Consider the following 24,770-nt stretch of genomic DNA (forward strand, 5'->3'; position numbering starts at 1 on the left):
TAACGCCCTTCTCCCAGGTGCACTTCCAGTTCCTAAACAAGCTCACGGCACCTTGGCTGCCCGGAGGCCTCGGGTCCGCCAGCCGGCGGCCGGTGCCGGTGCCACCGTGGACGCTGCTCGAAGGCTCTGTGCCTCGCGGGGAGACGGATGAAGCCAGGACGGCGGGCAGCTGAGCCAGCTCCGTCTCCAGGTGACAGGTGGTCTGGAGGAAGAGTCAGTGGGCACGGATGGGGGTCGCAAAAGATCGGGGACCTAGGAGTGGGGCTTGGGGTCCTCATTCTCCCGGGTTTTCTTTTCAGCCCTCCCACGCACCCCAACGTGGGCAGAGCTCGTTACCTGCCCCCGCCAGCCCCAACTCTCTCCGCTGGGCCTGGTCCTGCGTTTGAATGCGAGTTTCCCAGGCCCCTGGGAGCCCCCCTGCGGTCCTGCCGTGGACGCTCGTGTTCGGGGCGTCCGGACCTCTTGGCCCCCACCCAGAGCAGACAGAGGAGCCGGAGGGCAGCATCACAGCGCTTTCCTCCCCAAGCCCTCGTGCCGCTGGGAAGGAGGCTCGTCACCACTGTTCTCGGTTCGGGGCTGCGGCACCCCTGAAGGCCTGGGCCGGCTTCCCCAGAGCCGGGCCCCCCCCTCCCCCCACGACTCTCTCATACCAGGCGACCCACCGGGGCTGGAATTAAAGAGACAGCTGAGTGGAAACCAAATGCAGAAAAGACAGGGAACAGGAGATGAGAAGAGGCATTTTTCCCCCGGGGGGCCGGGGCGGGTCCCCCCTATTGCGCATCCAGCTCCTCCCCTCCCCCTTTCGAAGGGGAGCAGCCGTATCTGTCTCTGCTCAGGCCACCAGCCTCCTGTTCCCCCTCCCTCGGGACACTGACCTGTGTCTGGCCCTCGAGCGCACACCCCGCTGCTGAGTCCTCGGAGACATGAGGGACCCTGCCTTTCCCACCCTCCTTGAGCTTGACGCCATCTCTGTCACCCTGAGGTCCCCATGGCCCTCACAGGGTCCCACTGCACACCTTTCCATCCCAGAAGCACTGTGGTTTCCAGCACAACCCAAAGCCCCACAACTGGACCTCAGCTGTCACCAGAGGGACCTCACCTCTCATTAGGCAGATCTCACCTGTCATCACAGGTATGTCATCCGGCTCCCTCCTGCCCCACTCCACCACACACCCCCATCTCCACGCATGCATCATCAGTGGGCGCCCATGTGAAACCAAGCTAGTCTCAGAAAGAATAAAAGGTCTGTTTTAATTGGCCAGTAAAATACATCACAAATCATTAGTATCTTAGAAACATTAAATTACAAATCCATATTAAAAACTGCAGTTTAGAGCAGCCTAAAAGCTGCGTATACGGAGCTGTTTTTTTTTTGCAACATTTTCCTCCACCATTTTGGTGACAACAGGCCATGTTACTATCTGCCATCTAGATCTCGAGTCTGAACAACAGACGGGCACGTGGCACCTGGTCCTGTGGGTCTGAAAGGGCCTTTCCAAAGCCAGGCTGCAGCCGAGGCTTTCGGGGGAGTCAGCAGAAGCTTGTCAGGACCCCCAACCCCCAAAGCACAGCAGCCCTGGCGGCGCCCAGGGCCTCAGAGACAGCGAGCACTGCCCCCGGCCCGGCGTCCGCTCCCGAGCCTCTCGGCGCCGGCCCACGTTTCTCCCTGCCTCCCTCCCGGTTTTCTCTCGGGGACCTTTACCTGGCTGCCGTGAGACACAGCCACTCCCTTTTCTGTCCTATGGAGGCACGTAGAGGCCTGGATGTTCTGAGTTACTTTATATCAAAGAGCTAATTAAAAACAGTCCTTTAAAAACATTAAGAAAAACAGCTTGAAAGTAATGCACATTTCTATTTTTACAACCTTCCCCAAACTCCCACCCGATTGGCAAACGCGGATTCTACTTTTAGCCCCACTGACAGCAAACAACACAACTTTGCTTGACGTGGCGGCTCCGTGGACGCGTATCAGCAGCAGGCAGGGGGGCTCCCACCTCGGGAGTGAAGGCTGGGACCCCGAGGAAATCTCTCTGCAAAGGGACCCCGTGTCCCCAAAGAGCGAGGGCATCCTCAAACTGGGATCTCCGTGCGGTTCCGACCCTCTGGCCAGGACCGACACGAACGTCAAAAGCTGAAACCAGGAGGCCTCGTGCTGGTGGCCACCCAGACTGCTGGCTCATAGGAAAAAAAAAGAATAACGCTCACAACGTCCCCGCTGAGTCGAAGCAGAGCGTTAGTGCCAGAAGGCTCCCCGGTGCGGGCGCCACAGACCGCAGACAAACGTGCACGCGGCACAGGGCACGCGCTCCACAGGCCGCGATGTCGCTAGCACCCTGTTCCCGCAAGGCCAGCTCGGGCTGCCTGCCACTGGCGTGATCAAGCGCACAGCCACCCGGAAATGGTCCGGGAGCCTCCGAAGTTCACAAGCTCGACCCCTGCCGGCTTGCAAGCTGAGGAGCCGCCCTCTGGTCTGGTGTTCTCTCCTTCCTGAACACGGGCTCTCCTGGCGCAGCTCGGCGCACCATCCCGCGTCAGGGGCTCCCGCGGGCTTCACATGGAATGGGCGGGGGTCTCAGACTGCTGCCTGATGTAGCTTTGGAAGCTCTTGTCTCCGATGGGGTGCTCCCTGGGGGGGTATAGGGAGAGCAACGTGAGCGTGGGCCGCCCCGTGGCTGGTGCGCCTCTGAACTGCCATCGCCCGTTTTATTTTTTTAAATTTTTATTGGGGTATAATTGCTTGACAATGGTGTGTTAGCTTCTGCTGTATAACAAAGTGAATCAGCTCTACGTATACAAATGTCCTCATGTCTCCTCCCTCTTGTGTCTCCCTCCCTCCCACCCTATCCCACCCATCTAGGTGGTCACAAAGCACCGAGCTGACCTCCCTGTGCTATGCGGCTGCTTCCCACTAGCTGTCTGTTTGACGTTTGGGAGTGTGTATATGTCCATGCCACTCTCACTTCGTCCCAGCTTCCCCTTCCCCCTCCCCGTGGCCTCAAGTCCATTCTCTACGTCTGCGTGTTTATTCCTGTCCTGCCCCTAGGTTCTTCAGAACCATTTTTTTGGAAGATTCCATGTATATGTGTTAGCATACAGTATTGTTTTTCCCTTTTGGACTGACTCCACTCTGTATGACGGACTCTAGGTCCATCCACCTCACTACAAATAATTCCATTTCGTTTCCTTTTTATGGCTGAGTAATATTCCATCGTATATATGTGCCACGTCTTCTGTATCCATTCATCTGTTGATGGACACTCGGGTTGCTTCCATGTCCTGGCTATTGTAAATAGTGCTGCAGGGAACATTGGGGTGCATGTGTCTTTTTGAATTCTGGTTTTCTCAGGGTATGTGCCCAGGAGTGGGGTTGCTGGGTCGTACGGTAGTTCTATTTGCAGTTTTTTAGGGACCCTCCACGCTGTTCTCCATAGTGGCTGTATCAGTTTACATCCCCACCAACAGTGCAGGGGGGTTCCCTTTTCTCCACACCCTCTCCAGCTGTGGTTTGTAGACATTTGGGTGGTGGCCGTTCTGACTGGTGTGAGGTGCCACCTCCCTGTGGCTGTGACCTGCGTTTCTCTCATGATTAGCGATGTGGAGCCGCCTTTCATGTGTGTGTTGGTGCCATCACCCTTTCCTACCTTTGCTCGTGATGCGTGTTCAATCGTAACAAATGTGAGAAGTATGGACTAGCAAAGGAAGACGTTCGCCCAAAACTGCCTGCGGAAGCGCACCCCGTGACCCCGGTCTCAACGTGTGGCGCACGTGTGTTCACGCGTGGGGAGACCGTGGCCTCCCGGAGTGAGCGCCGTGGCGCTGTGCCCTGTTAGCTGACGGACGCTGGCGCAGCCATGAATCGCGCTCTGCCGTGTTTAAGAAAATGCATTTCTAGACGGTCGGCGTGGCTTCTGACAGAGGGTGTTAAAGGGTCTAGAACGTGATGTGGACGTCTGTGGAGCCGGCAGCAGACGCGGCCGGTGTCCCCAGAGGTGCTGGGCACCGTCGCAGCCTGGCCAGAGTCGGGGTCTCTCCCAGAGCCCCCCTTCCCTTCCCAGCCCCAAGCCACGTCTTCCCTGGAAGGAGGCAGCCAGCAGGGAGGGGGCTGGGCCCACGCAGGGCTCCTGCCTCAGGTGTCGGGGTCCGTGGGCTCCAAGCGCTCGTAGGCTCTCGTCACCCACACCCTTAGGGCAGGAGGAGGGTGCCGCTTGCTTGACTGCCCGGAGCCGGAGCTGCAGCCCCTGGCACGGAGCACAGGTGGCCCGGCTGCGCCTGCCTCTCTGGGGCCAACCCCTCCCTCCCAGGACAGGGGGTGGGGGTGGGGGTGGGGGTCCAGAGCCGGCACGGAGAGGCAAAAGGTGCTTCCCAGGGGCAGGGACGGTGGCCCACGACGGAAGCCTAATTTCAGAAGCACATTGGTCGGGAGGCGGGGTCAGGGGGCGCCTCCGGGGACCCGGCCCAGGGGGCGGAGCCAGACAGGGGGCCCGCCCCGCCCCACAGGCAGGCGGCCCAAGGCGGCCCCTCCCTGGCTCCCCACGCCTCCAAGACCCCGGACTCACTGGCTCCCGTACTTGGTCTTCCTGAACTTGTCCCTTTTGTACTGGGCGTGCTCCTGCTCCAGGGCCCCGACCCCGGCGACGACCTGCTTCAGCGTCCTGTAGGTCTCCTGGGGGTCGTCGATGATGAACGTGGGGTACTCCTCCCGCTCTGGGCCGTCGTACACAGACCTGCTCCCACAGGCCTCTGCAGCGCCGGGGGTGGGGGGCCGAGGTCAGCCGGGGGGGGAGCCGGACAGGCTGCCCCCCGGGCGCCCGGGGAAGGGCCGACCGGTCACGCAAACGCACACGAAACAGGAGCCGCTAAGAGTCGGGCCGACCCTGAACCCCGGAGAGGCCTGCGGCGCCGGAAGCTGGGCCGAGAACTGCAGCCCGAGGGTCCAACGCGGAGCACCAGGGCCCCAGCCCTCTCCAGGGGACCGGGCTCTATGCAGCCTGGGCCAGGCTGGCTCACGGGCCGGCGGGGTCACCCAGGGTCAGTCTGGGGAGATGCGTTTGAGAAGCCCCACCTCAGAAAGGGGTGCCGGGCTCCATCCCACATTTACGAGGACGCGCCACGGCAGCGAGCTGCAGGGTGCCGGGCGGACGAGCAGCCATCCTCTCGGCCGTCACCTGTCGGCCTGTCTGTGCGGCTTCTCAGGGCCTCCATCGCCCCACCTGCTCAACAGGCATCTTTCTCATCCGACCACCTCACTCCTGCTGAAGCCCACGCTCTGGCCTCCGGGACCCCCACCCGCCTGCAAACACCCGAGCCGAGTCCTGCACTCCGGGGCCGCAGAGAGACCCGGCGCCCGGCCCAGGCGAGCTGCCCGCAGGCCTCTTCGCCCCGGCCTGTGATGCGCTGCTCGTTCACCCGCACAGGGGCCTTTGCTGCCTTTACTTCCACTCGAGGGAAGCCTCTTAACTCTTTCTGAAAAATCACAAGTCTGTGCCAAGCAGACCTGGGAAGATCCAAAATTTCAAAGGAAGTGGGAACACGCCGTGAGAAAGATACGGGCTCCGCACGTGAGGGATAAAGGAGCAGAGAGCCGGGGCGGGGGGCCCCGGCGCGAGGGTGAGAGCCGCACCGGCGGTGGCCCTGGAGCCGGGCTGCCTGCGTGTCCCCCCGGAGCCCCTCTGGCTGTAAGTGCTTGGCCTTGAGCGCGTCCCTCAAGCTCCCGAGCCTCAGCGAGCCCTTCTGGGAAACAGGGCAGCTTAGGAGCAGGATAGGCATCACCGGAGGACCACGATCCCGTGCGGGGCGCCGGGCGGCGGTGGGGTCGCGAAACAGGCAGGGACGCCCGGCCGCCTCAGCTCGGCGGCTGCGTGAACCGCTTCGCAGGGCTTGTTCCGCGCAGCCTTGGGCCGGCCTGGCGGGTGGGGCCCGTCGCGGCCGTTTCCCAGAGGAGGGGGCCGTGTGCCCAGTCGGCCTCGCGGCGGATGCCAAAGCAGCTCCGCGCCGAGGCCTGGGCGTCGCGGGGAGTCCCACGCCAGGGCGCCAAGGATGGTGGCCGCGGCGGCCGAAGCTGGGACAGACCGGGAGGAGGTCCCAGGACCGGGCTGGGGGCGGGTTTTAATTCCGGGCCTAACGTCAGACGCAAGATTCGTGACCGGACCCAAAACAGAACCGGAGCACCCACAGGGCCAGGCGGCAAAGTCACCCAGCTCCTCTTTAACGGGGGTCCCCAGACCAAGCCCGGGCAACGCTGGGGCACGTGCCGGCGCCGGCTGGCACACGTTTCCGAAACAGCCCTGGAAACGAGGAAGGGCGCAGGGCAGATGCAGGACAGTCCAAAGGCGGACCGGCTGACCGACAAGCCGTGGCCCCCGCCGGTGACACGGGGGGGCAGATATCAAAGTCGGGAGGACACCCAATGGCCGGGTGACACAGAACACAGAGGCCCCGACAGTGAGCCCGACGTCCGTGCCCCGAGATGGGAAAGGTGAGAGTAAAAGTGCGTCCTGGTCCCTGCTGAGGGCGGACGGTGGCCCTGAGCCCATGAGCTGTGCCGAGGGGCTGGCTGAGCTGCGGGCTGATTTAACGGGTGCAGCACAGCTCCGTGTCTGTGAAGGCCACCCCGAGACCTTCCCGGGCCCCCCGATCGTGCCTGCGGGAAGGTGTGGGTGCGGGCTGCCTTCCAGGGCACAGACGGGGCGGCCGGCCACCATCAGCAAGACCTTGGCCACGTGACCTCGGTCCAGCAGCCCAGGCCCCACGGCAGCCCTTCAGCACACTATCCTGCCCAGCCCTGCGGCACCTGAAGCACTGGGCACCAAACTTTGGGGGGACACTGAGTGGGTGTCCCTGCCGTGAGGGAGGAGGGGGGACAGACTCACAGGAGACCGCAACACAGCCGCCTCCAAGCACAGAAAGGCTGCCGTGCCAGAGGAGAGGCCTTGGTATGTCGTCAGCCCAGGGGCTGAGTGCTCAGGGCAGTTTGGCTGACATAAACGAGGGTCTCAAGGAGGTAAGAGCCCCTGACAGCAGAGTATCCACCTCAAGAAAGCACTGAGGTTCCAGGCAGAGGCCTGAAGACCGTGGCAAGTGACTCAGTGCTTTGGTGCCTCCATGAAGTGAGCGGTAAGGCCTCCAATCCTGCCGGCCTTCTGTGAACCCTGTTGTCAAGATCACTGCTATCCTGGGAGGGAGGCTGGGTGTCCAAGACCCCCTTCCATCTGACTGTCCTGTCCATCCATCTACCCACCCATCCATCCATCCGTCCATCCATCCATCCACCCATCCATCCATCCGTCCATCCATCATCCATCCACCATCCATCCACCCATCCACCCATCCACCCATCCACCCATCCACCCATCCATCCACCCATCCATCCATCACCCACCCATCCACCCATCCATCACCCATCCATCCACCCATCCATCCACCCATCCATCCATCCGTCCATCCATCATCCATCCATCCATCCATCCATCCCCACACCCACCCGTCCACCCATCCATCCACACGTCCAGCAAACAGGTACCGCGTCCCTATTGTGTGCTAGGCATCGGGATGAATGACACCTGCGTCTCCTCTCAAGGTTATGTGTGTCGCGGGTGAACAGATCTGAGAGGGTATCATCGTTAATGACAGAGATCTGCACAGGCTGTCCGCCGGGGGGCAGGATAAGCTCGGGACGGTCCCCCACAGGACACACAGCGTTAGCCAGGGGCAAAGGCACAGGGGTCGGCCGCGTGGTGCTGGGGCAGAGAGGGAGGTGGGGCGTCTGGAGAACATGGGCGGGCAGCTGCGTGCTCACCAAGGCATGGCTAAAGCACCCTCCAGGCTGTGGCCCACAGCTGACCAGGAGATGGAAAGGAAAAGAGTCCAACAGGCTTGTTTCCAGGCACCTTCTGAGGGGGCTGCAGGGCCCACCACAGAATCTCTCACAGCAGCTCTGAGAAGCGCCAGCCCCAGTGCAGGGTCAAACAGCTCACCGCCCCCCAGCTCGTCTTGCATCTGCCTCTCCGGCTACAGCCCAAGCGCGCCGCCCCCCCTCCCCCCCACCCCGGTCTCCTGACTTGCCCCACCTACACTGCTTCATTCTGCAGGGCGTGGAGAGCAACGAAATGCCGGAAAACCAAGTTGCATAGATATGCCTGGAGCTGCTGGGCAGGCACAAACACACGCACCCTCACACACGGGTCCACGCACACACACGTGCACACGTCCCTCTGGAAAACACAGAAGAATGAAATTCCTTGTTTGGAGGCACGGGAGGTTATTAAGACACAGGATCTTCTCAAGAATTTGGCAGTTCAGAGGTTGCAAGCTAAATCCCATCTTAAAATCATCCATAGAACCTGTTATCAAAGTAACTGCCCCCCAAATAGCCACTTAACCTGCAGAAACATTTTCCCCAACAGCGCTATAAATGACGACACCGCGTGCAGCCCTTGGCGGCCCCCAGGGTCCAACCCCGTCCGCCCCGCCTCACCTTGCATCTTCTCGAGTTTGCTCATGTACGAGCTGAAGAGAGAGTAGATGCGCTCAGTCTCTCGGTCCCCGTCGATGTCCAGCTGGATGTTTGCTGGGAGGCCGCTGCCCAGACACCGCGAGAGCGGGCGGAGAGGAGGAGGGGTCAATTGTGGTGTTGGTTATTTAAAGGTCACTAAAGGCGGGGGACCCAACTCCGCACTTGTCCCCGACCGGGGCTGGGGTACCAGTGACCACTACCTGGTGCAGGGGGAGCAGCCGGCGGCCGTGTCTGAGGAGGCCCTGCAGCACAGCCAGTGGCCGTTCAGGTAGGCGGACGGGTGGTAGACGGCCAGGCGCTTCTGGTTGCACTGGCTCACCTTGGTGAGGATGTCGATCCAGGCCTTGGCCTCCACGCAGTTGTTGGCCTGGATGTACAGCGCCCGCTCGGGCTGGATGACCTGGAACATCTGAGGGGCAAGAGCGGGCTCAGGGGTCCCCACGGCAGGGCCTGCTGCCTGAGCTGTGAGGGCCACTCTTGTCCACGCCAGCCAGCCTGGGGCCGAGTGGGAGCAAAGCGGGGACACAGGAGGCTGCGTGGCTCGGCTGGGTCAGCCCTGGTCACCTGGGCCAGGGCACTGCCTTTCGGGGGCCTTGGGGTCCCCCTGGAAAAGCAAAGGTGCTGCACCACTCGCCTCCCCCAGGACACCTGAAGTGGGACGTGGCCGTTACACAGATGCGTTGGCTTCTCTGGGCCTCCTTCTTCCTTGAGTGGGATGGGCTTTGTACAAGACGCCATAGCACACCCTGCCCACTCTCCCGTCTGCATCCCCAGACTTGCCTCGGGGCCTTTGCACGTGCTGTTGTCCATCTGAAATGTACTCCCCCCACTCAAGCCCGACCACTCCAGAGACCCCTCCTCCTCCTTCCAGGCAGATGTTACTTCCCCCGTGAGGCTGCTCAGAGCCTCTACTGCCTTTCCTGTTTATTATTCATTCAACAAACATTCCTGAGTACCAGGCACTGTCCTAGATCCTGGGGACACAGTGGCCCAAACATAGTTTCTGCTCTCGTGAGCTCCCAGCCAGCAAGAAAGACACGACTGAACACAAAGCACAGGGGCTGTGTGAGGGAGGAGGCCAAAAGGAGGGTCAGGAGAGAGCCCTCGAGATAAAGGATCCTCCAGCTGCGATCAGACAGGCGACCCAGAGTTAATTAAGCTGAGTGGGGAAAGCAGGGAGGTAAAGCAGGCAGCAGGGGACAGTAGGTGCAAAGGACCTGGGGGCAGCGAGGCTCAGGTGCTCCCAGCAGACGCAGGCCCGGCTGCACACAGAAGGGCAGGGAGGTCAGCAGCCCTGAGCCCTGGGAGGCTGTCCGGCTGGACTTGTCAGAGGGCACGTGGGAGGCCAGGAGTCAGGACATCAAAGTCCACGGTGGCCTTTTGCAAGGTGGGGGGCGGTGTGCCCGGGAGGAGGAACAGGATTCGAAGGATTCTGGGAGGGGTCTGGGTCCAAGTTCCTGAGTGAATAGCCAAGGCTTCCCCCAGCCACACCCTACCCACACATGCACCGTCGCACAGGCCTCAGACTGCATGATCTGTACGTGGCTGCGATCCCCGAAGGAGGGAAGGCCCTGGAGGTAGCAGTCTGCTCCGATCGTCCTCACAGGCCGGCCCCTCCACCAGGGCCCGGCACACCACAGGCCTTCGAAGACGTCTCGGAAACGGAAGAGGACACTGGCCTGGTAGTTAGTGCGTGGAAGCCGCCTCTGGGGAAGGCAGCGGGAAAACACAGGCCGATGAGAAAATTAGGGAATCGTTGTAACCCTGACGGAACGAAGCAGCTCCCGGCTGCTTCCAGGGTATTTTCCACAGTGTGTCCCTCTACGGTCATCGGGAACGCCACCGGCTGAGAGCACAGCGTCCCCAGCCGCATCCGGGGGAGGGCTGGGAGGTGCCGTGCAGACACACGCGGCAGGACGCGGGTGCTAACCTCCCTCAGGTCCAGAAACCCGCCCGCACCTGCCACGGGGCCATCTGCCGGCCCAAAACATGGCCTCAAATTGTCCTGGGGCGGGACCAGGAGCCAAGGTCAGGAGCCAGCGCAGGGCGAGCGCAGCTGCCGTCTCCGACCACCCGTCCGGCGAGCATCCTAGCCCTCTGAGGCCGTGGGGCCGGCCTCAAACCAGACAGAGGCCGGACAGAGAGACCCGGTTCGGCCGTGGGCACCTATTGAAGCCGGGGGCGCGAGGCCGACGGACGCGAGGACGGGGAGGGAGGCTGGCGGCCGGTCGGCTCCGGGGGCAAGGCCGCCTCTTCCCGGGTCCGCGAGCCGGCAGCGCGTGACCCGCAGAGACACTGGGGCTCCCGGGGCCTGGCGGGGGCTCGAGGGCAGCGGGGCGGGGGCGGCGACGTGAAGCGCAGGAGGGAGGCTGGGTGTGGGGCTGCGTGGACCGCGCGTCCGGGCTCTGGGGCGGCACGGCCTGGGCCGGGCTCCAGCGCCGCGCACGGCTGTGAGCTCCGGGTCAGCGTCGTGACCCCTCCTCTGGACGGTCACGGCGGGAGGGGAGCGCGGGCGCCCAGGGCCTGGACCCCGCTGAGGCCCCAGCCGCAGCTCTGGAGAGCAAGGGCAGGAGCTCGTCTGAACGTTGAGGCGAAGAGCCTGCAACAGGGTTGATCTCCCGAGAACCCCTCCCCTCCTCCTTAAAGCCAGGTGTCGCTTTGTGCAAAGGATTCCAAATTGTGACCCTTGCTTAGGCTTCTGCAGGGTTCTGCTCGACTGGACCTTCCCCTGAATAATAAAACATGCCAAGTCAATGCATCACAAAGGGAATGAATTGTGGGAGCCTCGCCCGGCAGCCACCCTGGGGCGGCCGTCGTCCGCAGCGGGGGCTTGAGGGGCTGCCGGCCCAGCCGCGAGGTCCCCACCCGCTCTGCCTATCTGTGGAAGGGACCTCCTGCCGCCACCATCCTCGGGGCGACGCCGCCGGCGGGGCCCTCGCTGCAGCCACTGCGGCCTCAGGACAGGCGAGAGGGCCACAGAGAAGAGGTGCCCAGCCTGGGACGCTGGGAGCTGCCCGCGCTCCTGAGGGAGGCCCCGCCCACGGACCCTGGGGTGCGGCCCACGCCACCAGCCACCCTCGGCCCCAGCCACAGGTTGGGGTCTCTTTAAAGCTGGGAGACTAGGGAATAATTTGTAGGATTTGAAGTTTTAACTCTTAGTTATTACTTACTGCCCCACCTTCCTTCAAAAACGACTGCATGTGACTTACACAAACTATATCTAACGAAACTGAAACATATAAAAAATATTTAGAAAATTAGGAACAGAGAAAGAGACGTGGGAATAGACTTGGGACAAACAGGACCTAAGTGCGCAGCTTTTCTAGTGAAAACAGACAACCCGGAAAAGCCCTCAGGTGGGGCTCCGGGCTGGCGGCCTGGCGAGGTGGGGCGCAAGGTCGGAGCCCCCCAGTGACCGTGCGAGGCTGCAGGGGCCTTTCCCGCGAGACCACCCTTCGGAGGGCACAGTGGTGCTGGCACCCGGAGGGGACAGCAGGGGACACGGTGGTGATGGCAGGGGTGGGCGGGAGGGTTTCCTCCCCCCCAGCGTTCGGAGGTGCTCGGCGACGAGAGCTCAGGCACCGCCCCCCCAGTCTCCCTCCACGTGGTGCCCACAGTGTCGGGAAGTGGACGCAAAGCAGGGGTTCCCCAAGCCGTCTGCAAGCTTCTGGACGGTCAGCAGAGGCGGACCTGATGGCAGGCTCCCCCAGAGCCTCCGCCCAAAGTCTGACTTTGAAGCGACCAAGCTGATGGGTAGCTGCTCGCTCCTGCCAGTCAGGCCACCTCTGTGGGGCCCGACTGCGTGGACGGCGTGTGCCTGGAGGGGGCGCTACAGGGGCAGCAAAAACCGTGCCGTTCCCACGGCCAGACCCGGGCCACGTGAGCACCCACGTGGCCTCACCAAAGAGGGGCTCCGCCCTGAATGAAACGGGGGTCCTGCGGGGCCTCACAGCCCAACAAACACCAGGGGGAGAGAAAGGCTCTCAGCAGGAGGAAGCGACAAGATGCAGCGAAGGGACGAGAGGCAAAACACGTGTGGCCGAGAAAGACGGGGCAGAGCTGACGCATCCAGTGGGGCCACATGTCCCCGACCGACCCCCGGCCATGGGCCCCCGGCCGACCCTGGGCCACGTGTCCCCGACAGACCCCAGGCCACAGGTCCTTGACTCACCCTGGGCCACATGTCCCTGACAGACCATGGGCCACAGGTCCCCAGCAGACCCCAGGCCACGAGTCCCCAAAAGACCCCGGGCCACGGGTCCCTGATATAAGTCACCAGCACTTGTGCCACATCTGAGGGAGTCCCTACAAAACGCATCACTTGAAGCTGCCACACTGACCCCATGACACACCCAAACCAAGGGCTGTCTCCAAACACTGGCCTTTCTGCTTCAAAAATGCCGAGGCCACAAAACACAGCGAAAGGCTGAGGAATGTCCTGGATTAAGGAGACAGCAGAGAACCAAGTACCAGGTGTCGGCCTGGGACAAACAACGGCTTAGAGAATGTCACTGGACAGCTGGATGGTGGGTCAGTAGTAACGCTGCGTGCAGGTTGGGTGTCCTGATTCTGGCAGCTGCACGGAGTTATATAAAGGATGTCCTTGTTTTTAAGAAATACACTGAAGATACACATGGCTCAGAAGACATAGGCACATTTACACGGAGAGAGACAGGAGGAGGCCGGGGACTCAACTCAGCAAACAGGACAAGTGCAAACGACGAACCGCTCGCAGTGAGGGGTTGCAAGCCTTGCTCTATTTTTGGAGCTTGTAGATGCCAAGACTCAATCTAAACCAAAAGTCTTGGAGAAACCCCGCAGGTCCTGGCCGACCCAGCAGGCAGGGTGGGGCTCTCTGCCCCGTGGAAGCACCTCGCGGCTGCCAGCTCACAAGGGTCTGGGAGCAGGTGTGGGACGCGGGGCGGCAGTGAGGCCGAGTGGGGATGGGGTAGTGCTCACGTTCTTCATCTTGAAGGACTCCTCCTCCAGCGGCTCCACGGCCAGGATATTCTCGATGGGGATGCTGTAGAGAGGCGGGTCCCCTGTGGCAGAGCGTGCCTGTGAGCCGCCAGGAGGGGCCGGTCTCCCCTCGAAGGCAGGTGACGCCGGCCTCACGCGCTCGCCCCCAACTGAACCCGGGTCCCTGAGACGCCAACCCTGCGTTTCCATGGGGACGTCCCGCGATCTGGATCAGAGCCACCCACACAGGACAAGAGCGTGCACCCCGAGACCCTGCTCCCCACGACGCCCAGGCCGCCCCCTCGGTGCCCCGCTCCCGTGTAAGGACCCGCCCACCCCAGAAAAGCGACCAGCACCTCCACAGGGGCCGAGGCAAGCCTCTGGTCCCTTGGAACACAACACGTGAGAACAAATAAAAAGCGAACCATTCTTGTTACCTTTGCTTTTCTGGTAAGTAAATTCATGGTTTGTCAGGCGAAACCATCTTTTCTTAAAATTCTTCATCCCAAAGCGTTTTCGCCCTTGTGCCCTCTTAATCATGAACCTGCCGTGAACAGCGCAGGCTGGTGGGTGAGCAGCTTAGGACTGGGGGCGTGTCCCCCCCGCCAGCCAGCTCCAGCAGCCCAAAGTTACGAAATCAAAGCCTGCAAAATCACAGCAGGTCGCCACTTCCGTACCCGCGATACTCGATGCAGACTGTGGGATCTCAGTATCTTATGATTTTATTTCCAAGTGACAGGATTTAAAAATCAAAAGGCAAAGGTCTCTACTTGTGAAAGGTTTAGCTCCTGCGCTGGCGTCAACTTCCAGTTACGAGTTGGTGATGACCGTGGGTCTATCTGAGCTCCAACAAGGGGCGCCCCCCGCACCTCCCACCCTGAAAACACGGACGAGAGATGCTCCCAAAGGAAGCGCCGGCGGCAGGCCCCCAGCCCCGCAGCTGCGCTCTGGAAGCAAAGACAGCAGGTGAGAGAGCGCGGCTCTCTGCTGCGTCCTGCCTTCTGAGCCCCTCACGGGGGACACTTCTGAGCGAGGCGCTGACGGAGGGCAGGGGGGCCTTGGACACGGGTGAGGGAGCCACCCGGGCAGAAGCCTCGGACTATCTGGGGGCCGTTCAGTCTCCCCCCGCTTCAAACTCTGCTCCCAGACGGGCATTCCTCCACTCGCAGCCTCCGCAGAGAACGGGCACGGGAGTGACAACGCGCCGTGGCGCAGCCCTGGGGCGTCTCTCCCAGGCGGACCGAGGCCCCAGGCGGGCCTGGACGCCCTCTGGCCCCGAGGGCAGGGCCGCCCACTTGGCGCTCAGCCCGCCGGGGAGCCCCACCCTGCCTCTCTCCCGCCAGCCCTACCCTTCCTTAAGCAGGATGGGCTGCCGCGCACTCTTGGGGTCTCTTCTCCCGGAGGATGAGATCAAATCCAAGAACTGAAGCGGGAAAGAAACCGGGTGGTTAAAAGGGGGACCTTCGTGGGAACGGTGCCTGGGTGCCCTGCATCTCCTTCTGGAACCAGAGGAGAGAGGAGACTCTGAGAAGCAAGTTGCCGGGAGGGGGCCCCTCGGAGAGGATCATGGGGTCTTGTCTCTGCTGAGACTGAGACGCTTCCAGCCCTACGTGGACCCCCGGCCCCTCCCGGGAAGGTCTGGCCACACCCCACAGCTGTTACTGCTCCTGAGAGGCTGCCAGGCCTCAGGTAACACCTGGGGGTCCGCCTGTTCCTCTCGTGGAGCTGGAAGCCAGCCCGGCTCTCCTCCTGGGCCTCGCGCCCACGGGGCCTCCCCGCTCAGTTCCACGCCCACGACCGCCTGGATCCCCCCACCGAGTCAGCGCCTCTGCTTCCGTGAGTCCGTGTTAATCGGCGCCGATACTCACGTTTTTCACTGCATCAGCGTACGTCTGCTCGTTGAAAAATTCATAGAATGCGGCCATGTAGGATTCCTTAAAACTGGCCTAAAATGAAACAGGTCACTTAATGAAGGCCTAAGGCCTCCTGGCCCGAACCTGAAAGATCTAGAGTGCGGCCACGGGCGCTGAACAGCAAACCACGCAGGGGTGGATGCTGTCCGGGGCGCCGAGTACCCCGACCCCAGCCGTGGGGGCTCGCCAAACGCCGCAAGGTGGATTCCACTCAAGCCGTGCTCAAAAAGCGAACCACACGGGCTCCTTGGCGAGATCTTTGTCACGCACGACTCAACACCTTTCGCGGCGCGTGGCTCCCAGACGCGGTTGCTGGGACGGGAGGGGTCCTCACCTCCAGGAGCTGGGGCAACGGCAAGAGGGACCCGGGGGGGACCTGTGTCCGCAGGCGGGCACGTTGCTGCCCTGGGAGTAAAAACGAGCGAGTCTGTGCAGACTTCAGCCCAGCGGTGCCCGTTTATCTGGGCCTCCAGCCGACAAACGCTGGGGCTGCCAGATGGAGGAGAGCGCTGGCCCACGGCTTTGTGTCCCTCGGATTCCGAGAAAGCCGAGCGTTCGCCCTGCAGGGGGCTGCTTGCCTGCAGGGCTGAGTGCCTGGGTCACTCCGCCCCACAAAGAACAGAATGGGGAGAGCTGGGGTGACCCTGTAGGTCACGGCTCAACCCTTTCCAGACAGAGCCTGACAGGCCCGTCCCTGAGGAACAGGCCACGTCACCGCCTGTGTGCGGGGTGCCGGGAGCCCACACCGCTGCTGCCGTCACGGGGTGGATCCTCGGGGCCGTGGCACATCGTCCGTCTCCAGGAAGCCCCGTGAAGGGGAGACGCAGATTTGTCACCAAAAGGGGTAAAACGAGCTCTAACCCAGGGAAGGAGGGGGCTACCGCTGGCTCCGTGTAGATGAGCCCTCGGTCACCAGGCAGCACCCCGACTTCCGTAAGGTGCTCGGGCCGAGGACGCCCCGCTGTGTGGCAGGGCTAGGCAGTCCCTACAGCCGGGGGGACGCGGTTTGCAGATCCATACGTGGCAGCGGGAGTGCCAGCTGCCCACGGGGAATGCACAGGGGATGGTCACCACCCACAGGGGACGGCTCCACCCACAGGGGACATCTCCACCCACAGGGGACATCTCCACCCACAGGGGACGGCTCCACCCACAGGGGACAGCTCCACCCACAGGGGACGGCTCCACCCACAGGGGACGGCCACCACCCACAGGGGATGGCTCCACCCACAGGGGACATCTCCACCCACAGGGGACTTCTCCACCCACAGGGGACTTCTCCACCAAGTGCCGTCGGCCCCCCCGAAGAGCGATGCCGCAGCCTCTCGTGGGGAGACTGAGCAGCAACTACCCCTCCCTCCTCCTTCGTGCTGAAAAGAGTTCAAGTCAGTGACTCACAGACTTGGACTTGGACAGGCTGCCGAGGGTCTGAATGGTCTTTGAGACAAGCGTCAGCGTCCTCGACGTCTGCGGGTCCTGCCAGAGATGGGAAGGGGACGGCCTCACAGTTGAGTCGTGAATGAGCCCAGAACCGCCGCCGCCGAAACGAACGACACCCCTAAAAGCTGCCCAGAGCGAGCGCCGTCCGTGAGCTCGCAAACGCTGGATTCGGAGGTCCCTGTGGACCCTCCAACCCACGTGGTCTGGGAGTTGCTGAGATGCAGGCTCTCAGGCCACCCCTGACCCCAGACCCCACATTTCCAGCAAAGGAGTGGATCCCCCTGGCGGGGGGTGAGTCTCCCGGGGACCCAGCCTGGGGGCTCCTCACCCTCCACACGGTTCACAGGCTTAATTTAAAGCCAGCAACACCAGGAATGGGCCCATCACGCTGGGCTTTCCGCCTAGCACTGTGGCCCCCTGGCACTCTCTCTGCAAGGGCTCAGGCCTTGCTCACGGGGGGAGCTCAAAAATCTGCTGACCACGTGGCCTGAACGATGACCGAATATCCATCCTCCATCCTCCATCCTCCTGGGTGTGAGCGGCGCGTAACGTCATAACGAAAGCCCACAGAGGAAGCCCTGGTCTCACCATCCAGCGGTTTCAACAACACAACTTTGATTAAACAGTCTTGATACCTTCCTGAGACAAGGACTTAAGGACACGTGCCACGTTCACAACCCGGTCCTCAGCTCCCCGGCTCGGCTCGCGGGAGCTGCCCGGGCCACCTGCCGGTCCGGGGGGCCAGACGGCCAGGGGGGTCTGGGTGACTGGTTTGCAGGACAGGTGCTCACTCACCGTGTGGTGGGGCGTGAGCTGGAAGAGGTTGGGGGACAGGATGGCTGGAGCGAAGAACCTCAGGAAGATGAAGCTGCTCACGGCCGTGTACCTCACGTCCAGGTCGCCTGCGGCCGGGACACAGAGACGGCCGACTCACCGGGGCTTCTGGGGCCGCAGGGGGGAACCGGGGCCAGGAAGAGACCGGGGACCACTGGGGCAGATCTCGGCTGTGGCCTCCGGGTGGGGCCGGGGCCCAACTCACACAGGGGCGAGTGCAGACAGGAGCCGGGGACCCTGCCCGCCGTGCAGCCCCCATGCTGGGGCCTGACCCCGCCCACTGGCTACGGGGCCAGGCCCCTCATTACAGGGCCCCGGACGTCCGTTCTCTGCCCGGAGGTCTCCGTCCAGCGAGGGGCGTGGGCGTCCCCGTGGTGCGAGCGCCACGAGCCCTCACCTTGGAAGCGCTTGGCGGCCGCTTCTCGCAGGGAGAAGAAGATGTCACACATGACGGTAGGGCAGCTCAGCCCCGACTTAGTGATGACGCTGAAGACGCGGTCCACGTGCTGCCGCAGGTTCTCCTGCAAAGAGGGCGCTCGGTGCTGTCTGCTCCAGACTCCCCTGGGCTGCCGTGCCCCTCGGCCGCCAGGAGGGGCGAGGGTGGGGCTGGGGCCCCAGAGCAGCAAAGACAGACTCCCCGTCGCGGGTCAGGAGCAGCGCGTAGCAATCACAGTGATCCATGCAAGCAACCAGGGATGCGGGTGGAGGGAGCGCGCTGTGTGCCCCACGTCGACCGACGGCCTAGAGGCAGCGCCCGCGGCGATGTGACCTCCCGAACGCCAGGACCGGTCTCTGCTCTTTAGAGGCAAAGACTTGGCGCGAATCGTGTGAAGAAACCGCACGGAAAGATGAAAACAGGGACTTCGCTCTTTTAAAAACTGGGGCAGAGCTCCGGGAGCAGCCAGAGGGGGCCCAGGTTGGGGACCCGCGTTTGCTGCGCTGAGGGAGACGCCCCAAACCCACGGGAGGCTCCCGGTTATGGGTGCGGGAGGCGCAGGCCGGACGCGAGGCAGGGGAGGCAGTGGCTGGCGCTGGTCCCCCGACAACGCAGCAGCTCAGGCGCCTGCACCACCCACCAGCCCGGGGGGCGCAGCGTCCAAGGCGCCGGAGGCGAGCCGGGCCTCACCGTGTTGCTCTCCAGGCTCTCGCCGTCCTTCAGCCTCACAGGGTCGATCTCACAGGACTTGTGACTCTGGCAGATCTGCGGAGAGCGTTGAGGACACGCGGCGCGTGAGCCAAGCCGGAGCCCGGGTGGGCGGGGTCACGGCGGGCGAGGCGGGCCGGGCCCGGGAGGGGCGGTCCTTCTCGAGGCTGCAGCGCGGCGGCCCCCCCGCGATGAGGCTTCACCAGTTTACTAACGTTTCAGCTCAACGTGCTCTCAGGGTGTGGCTCACAGATCAAACCAGAATCTATTCTCAGTTCCCTCAAAGGACCGCAAGGACCGCAAAGGACCTGTGTTTTGGTGAAACTGTTCTGGGGGAAACACCCCTTCCCGGGAAGGGGTAAGAGATGGGGGGTCACTCCTCCCAGGGTGTCTGACCGGGGCAGGGGTTTGGGGTGAGGGTGGAACAGCGGCAGGGCTGTCTCTCTGGCCGCGCGGATTTGGGGAAGGAGGCGTCCTCGGAAGAACCAGTTTTTCTCTTGCGTGTCATTCTATCTTAGCGGAATGAGGGACTCGCTTAAGTATTTTTCTAATTTGAGAAAACAAGGACGACTCTGGGATGCTCAGAAGGTCCCCCTGGGAAGCCGGGGAGAAGCTGACGTGGCAGCCACAGCTCTGGGCTTAGGCGGGGCCCGGGGCTGCGGGCTCTGTGTCGCCTGCCCTCCCCTCGGGACTCTCTGGCCTGCCAGCAGCGCCCCCTCACCTCCTCTATGGCGGGCTTCAGGGTGACGTGCAGGTAGTGCATGCCCGCCAGCTTCATTGTCTCGTCAATGCACTTGGACGTTAGCGAGTTTCCTCGGAAGATGGTATTGGGGTCCCTGGAAAGCAGTGTCGGACAGGGAGGCATCCAGGGGGCAGGGAGGCCACCTGACCGACGCCTCGCAGGGGGGCCCTGAGCCCTGGGCCCGTGTAGCAAACCCACCGCGGCCACCGCCGGGTCCCCGGGGCGTGGCAGCCATGCGCCCCCCACCCTACGCTTTGAGGGCCTCCTCTGCTTCTCAGGGCCTGACGGGGTCAGCACGGGAAGTGAATGAAGCCCAACCTCACGACACCTCCAGCAGGGCACGTTCTGGATCTTTCTGAGCCAACGGTCCCAGGGAGCCACTCCCAGCAGAACCCACCTCCCCGGAAGGCCCGCGGGCCCAGCCTCAGGAACGGAGCCGCCCCCGAGGCACCCGGTGCCCGGCTCACCGCTCCGTGCCACGTGCCTCCCAGTTCCCAGGAGAAAAGGCGCAGTTTTAAAAGAGCAAGTGTGTCTCTGAAGGAACCCTGACCCGTGTGGCTTCCTCTGGCCGCCCAGACTCCCGTCCAGCCCCTCACCAGGCCGGACCCCCGGAGGGCCTCGGGGCGCGCTCAGCACTCACTGGGTCCTCCGGACCTCGGCGCTGGCGATGGCACTGATGAAGGGCACCACGCGGCCGTAGTGCAGGAAGAGCCGCACCAGCGGGACGGCCGCCTCCTGCTTCTCCCTGCAGACCTCGCCCAGGATGTGGGCCGCAGACGCCGAGACGGGCTGGGGAGACAGGGCGTGAAGGAGGCGAGCCCCAGGCCCAGCCCCCTGCTCCGCGTGTGTCCGGCGGGTCTGCGCCTCCCCCCGCCCCCCGCCCCCAGCACCTGGCCGCTGAGCACAGGGCTGTGACCCTGGGGTCACGGTCAAGACAGAGCGCCAGGCATGGGCCACGCCGGGTCCTGTGGCTCTCGCTGCGGGGGCCGTGAGGGCTCCCATCCCCAGCAGAGGGAGACCCAGGTGGTCCCGAACACACGGCAGGCCCGAGGGGGGGCTACGGTGCGCGAGCACGCAGGTACCTCCACATCCGCCGACCGCAGAAGCAGGTCCCGCAGGGGGCTGTAGTAGTCGGAGGAGAAGACGTGGTCTTCTGTGTAAACCACGTTCAAGCGCAGGGACCCCAGATCTTCCGGCTTCAGGCTCTTACTGCCGTTGTCCCGGGGCTGAAGGAAGTACCTGGTGCAGGACACAGGGACAGGCAAGGCAGTCTGAGGCAGCAGCTCCCCCAGGGATCCCGCTTGGCTGGTCCTCCCGTCACAGGCTGTGCTGGGGTCTGAGGCAAAGTGACTCGGGAGATTCTGCAGGACACCCCGCTTAGGTTCCTCTGCCTCAGTGGCCCCTGCCTCACACCCCTGCAGGGTCCCTGCACCTGGGGGGTCCCCCACCTGATACGCCCTGCAGGGTCCCTGCACTTGGGGGGTCCCCCATATGACACCCCCGCAGTGTCCGGGTACCTGGAGAGTCCCCCATCTGACACCCCCGCAGGGTCCGGGTACCTGGGGGGTCCCCCACCTGACACCCCCGCAGGGTCCCTGCCCCTGGGGGGTCCCCCATCTGACACCCCCGCAGGGTCTGGGTACTGGGGGGCCCCCATCTGACACCCCCGCCGCCTCTGCATGGGCATCCCCCACAGTGTGTACTTCGCGCTGATCACACAGAGCCACAGGCTGGGCTGGGGAAGCGGGAGGGTGGGAGGAACAGGTAGGACGGGGGAAGGGGTCACGCGCGGTTTAGGAACCGCAGTAGAATAATTTACACCTGAAGACGGACGCCCGACAGCGGCCAGCACTGAGCAGAGCCCGGGTGGAATCACCCTCCCGAGTACACGCCGGGGGGGGGGGGCTTGTGCTGCAGGGCGGGCGGCCCTGGGCACACGGGACCCAGCAGTGCTCCTGACGGACGCTCTCCCTGTCCCGGCGCAGCCGGCGGCCTCGCGGGCACCCAGCTGCTCTGGGCGCACGTGCCGGGCGGCGCGCCGTGGGCTGAGGCACTGGCCACCGGGGGCCGCCCGTCACAGCCCCGTCACGAGGCCGGCTGCTGGCTGAGCGGGGTCGCCTGGGGCACTGAATCAGGAATTCCAGTTTCCCCAGGACACAACCCACATTTTAGCCACCCAGGTCTGCAGGCGCGCGGGGCTCCGGTGTGTGGCCTGGGGTGCGTGCACCTGCCCTCCCCCCCATCTGTGGCGGGGACGTGGGGAGTGAAGCCAGTCTGGGGCCAGAGCGGCCGAGACTGGCATCTTCTCCCTGTCACACGATGTGACCTGGAAGCCCTGGTGAAAGGGACCCGGTGCCCTGGAGATGAGAGAGGGAGACGGGGCACACGACGCTGGTCTCCGGGACACGCGAGGGCTTCGAGTGCGGCGGGGCACGGCTGGCACGGCCCCCTTCCGTGCGGAGGCCGCTGCGGGGCCCCGGGTGCCCTCACCAGGCCTCGTGGGGGCTGGACTGCCGCAGCACCTTTAGCGGGACCCTCAGCTCCCCCAGAAACTCGTCCCCAAACTTCAGGTTGCTGGCGTTCCAGAGGTCCACCCTGGAAAACAGCAGGGGTGCGGGGCCTCTTACGGGGCGGCGAGGAGGGGCGGGGTCCCTGTGCCCCCGAGCTCTCCCCAGGGAACCCGGGGCAGGACGGGACGGGGCCTGAGGCCACTCTGAGCATGGCCGGAGCGTGAAGTCGAGCAGCTCAGGCCCCTGGAGGGAAAAGCCGCCTGCCCGGAGCCCCACCCCCATGGCCTGTCACCGCTCGGGGCCGGGCCCGCGGGAGGGACCCGATTCTGCCTGCTCTGAGCTTCCGAAGCTCAGGCGCCTGGGGAAAGCCTGACCCACGGGAAAGCAGATTTTAAGTGATGTCAAATCTGGAGAACCGGGCTTCCCTGGTGGCGCAGTGGTTGAGAATCCGCCTGACGATGCAGGGGACACGGGTTTGTGCCCCGGTCCGGGAAGATCCCACATGCCGCGGAGCGGCTGGGCCCGTGAGCCATGGCCGCTGAGCCTGTGCGTCCGGAGCCTGTGCTCCGCAATGGGAGAGGCCGTACCACAAAAAAAAAAAAAAAAAAAAAAAAAATCTGGAGAACCCCTGCGGTTCTCGTGAGCAGGGCCCATCAGACCCAGTGCGGTCAGCTGGCCTCAGGCTTACGATCTGTCCCGACACGGGGGCGGTGCTGCGGCCGGCGTGGCAAGAGGGCTAGAGAGTCCCCCAGTGGACGCTGCAGCCTGGCACAGCGCGGCCCCCGAGGCAGCGGGACGGCGAGCCAGGCCGGGCCTTGCACGCGCAGAGGGGCTCGGAGCCCCCGCCCCGTAGCCCGCAAGATACCGCAAAGCGAACACACACCACCTCTGCCCTTTCGCCACCACCCAACATCCTCACGTTAAAATAATCCAGAAAACTGAAGGTCCTTTCTATCCATTCCCCAATGTTTAAAGACAAAGCAAAAAGCAAGCAGGAGGGAGGAAATCAGGCCGCCCCGCAGAGCCGGAATCTCGACCCGAGCGCCTCCTGCTCACCGGATTTCCAGCTTGTTCACGTCCTCGTCCTCGAAGTCGAAGTGGGACTTGCGGTTGTAGCTGCAGGGCCTGGTCACCTGGGGGATGGAGGGAGACCGTCAGGCCCCTGCTGCCCCTGGCTGCCGTGGGAGCAAGGCCCCCTTGCGCTCCTCTGTGCCAGCCCTTGCGGGGGCAGACAGCCACCCGCGCGTCACCGGGGCCGCGGCCGCGGAGCCAGCGGCTGGTGGTTGACATGTGAGGGCAGCCGGGGGCTCTCATCTGAATGCACTTCCTCTTCTGCCTTAAGACCCTCACTACTTCCGGCGAAACAAGCCTCTCTCCACTGCTCAGGGAAGACTGCGGGAGGGCAAGCAAAAACCAAGACACCCCAAAGCAACCAAACCAAACCAAACCAATCAATATCTGGATAATTGGGCAAGTATTAATTTGTCAGCATTCAACTCAAAACCGGGTCATGCTGAAAGCAACAGACAGCCTTTCTGACCAGGCAAGGAAGGACAGTTCCCAGGAACTCGAGCTGCAGGGCAGAAGGGGGTCTTCACGCCGGGGGACAGCACCCCCGAACTCTCAGAAATGAGCGACTGAGGGTCTTTCTGCCAAAGACCCTGGGGTGTGCGTTTCAGCTGCACTTGTGCCACTGGAACACCAACCTCAAAGTAAAACACTTCGTCAAACTGGGGGTTGTTGGTCTTCTTTTTCACTTTTGTCTTCTTTGCTTCCGACCTGTAATCGATGGGGGAAGATCAGGATGGAAAACAAACACTGTTGATGCCCAATCTCTTGGCTGAGGCTGGGCCACCCAGCACGCACGTCACCGTGGCCGACGGGCGTGTCTGTTTGTCTCCAACCCCAGACGGTATGCAAATCAGGGCCCTTTACTGAGCCAAAGATACCCAACGTGAAGATGAGAAAGGCTCTCTTTTTTACAAAGCAAGTCAAGGGCAATAAAGGAAACAGAAGGAAGTTAAAATCGCACACCCTCGTCTGGCTCACCTGCCTTCCCGAGTGGGGAATCTGACCTCACCCCCTCTCAGCCGGGGCTGTACTTGCCTGCACGGTCCCGCCAGGGTCACCGTGGCATAGGGGTCACACTGTCCGTTCACGATGGGGAGGCCCTGGCACTCGAGGATGCTGAGGAAAGAAGTGGGAGGTCAGGAGGGGGCCCGAGGCCAGCGGGCCATCTCTCAAGGCCGCCCTGGGGTCCGGGAGGGCAGCTGTCTCAACAGCTCTCAGGCCAAGAGCTCCGAGTCCCTGCAAAGTGCTTCCCGGGGGCTCCCGTCTAATAAACAGAGATGGACGCGCTGGTCAGCAGTCAGGAGACATCTGGAGGCGGGAGAAGGTGTGCGTGCATCCAGGGACAAGGGAAAAGCAGCCCGGCTGCGGAGGACACGTTGCTGGTGTCGACTGCAAAAAAACGCACAACAAATAATGTTGAGAATTATTTTATTTGGTGGACTTTCTGAGGATTCAAGCCCGGGACGCAGCCTCTCGGAAGGCTTGGAGGGGCTCCTCTGAAGAGGCCACGGGGAGCCAGGACGTACAGGAGTTTCTGCAACAAAGACCAGCTAGTGGGAACGTCAAAAGGTTACTGCTCATGAAAGAAGGCCAGACATCTCCAGTTAGGGAAGGTAGCGCCTCTCTGCGAGCGGTGAGGTACGGG

General features: G+C 63.1%; 1 protein-coding gene across 7 annotated transcripts in view; it reads right to left on the minus strand.

The window, feature by feature from the left end:
- Positions 1-1,230: 1,230 nt before the first annotated feature.
- RASA3 (RAS p21 protein activator 3) overlaps positions 1,231-24,770 on the minus strand; it is an 87,366-nt gene continuing 63,826 nt past the window's right edge. For 4 of the 7 annotated variants that reach the window (XM_059041533.2, XM_059041537.2, XM_067016781.1 and 1 more), the window contains 19 exons: positions 24,161-24,241; positions 23,761-23,833; positions 23,111-23,187; positions 22,035-22,139; positions 20,627-20,783; positions 20,185-20,333; positions 19,524-19,638; positions 18,785-18,859; positions 18,056-18,179; positions 17,620-17,726; positions 16,783-16,860; positions 15,340-15,417; positions 14,821-14,894; positions 13,909-14,015; positions 13,472-13,554; positions 8,713-8,921; positions 8,474-8,577; positions 4,557-4,740; positions 1,231-2,626 (listed from right to left, as the gene is read on the minus strand). In XM_059041533.2, the coding sequence (XP_058897516.1) occupies positions 2,551-2,626; positions 4,557-4,740; positions 8,474-8,577; positions 8,713-8,921; positions 13,472-13,554; positions 13,909-14,015; positions 14,821-14,894; positions 15,340-15,417; positions 16,783-16,860; positions 17,620-17,726; positions 18,056-18,179; positions 18,785-18,859; positions 19,524-19,638; positions 20,185-20,333; positions 20,627-20,783; positions 22,035-22,139; positions 23,111-23,187; positions 23,761-23,833; positions 24,161-24,241 (2,056 nt within the window). In that variant the 3' untranslated portion in view covers positions 1,231-2,550. The remainder of the gene's footprint in view (positions 2,627-4,556; positions 4,741-8,473; positions 8,578-8,712; positions 8,922-13,471; positions 13,555-13,908; positions 14,016-14,820; positions 14,895-15,339; positions 15,418-16,782; positions 16,861-17,619; positions 17,727-18,055; positions 18,180-18,784; positions 18,860-19,523; positions 19,639-20,184; positions 20,334-20,626; positions 20,784-22,034; positions 22,140-23,110; positions 23,188-23,760; positions 23,834-24,160; positions 24,242-24,770) is intronic. The other 3 variants (XM_059041534.2, XM_067016782.1, XM_067016784.1) reach the window with 2 other exon arrangements.

Source organism: Kogia breviceps, chromosome 16 (assembly GCF_026419965.1).
Source record: "Kogia breviceps isolate mKogBre1 chromosome 16, mKogBre1 haplotype 1, whole genome shotgun sequence".
Taxonomy (NCBI): Eukaryota; Metazoa; Chordata; class Mammalia; order Artiodactyla; family Physeteridae; genus Kogia; species Kogia breviceps.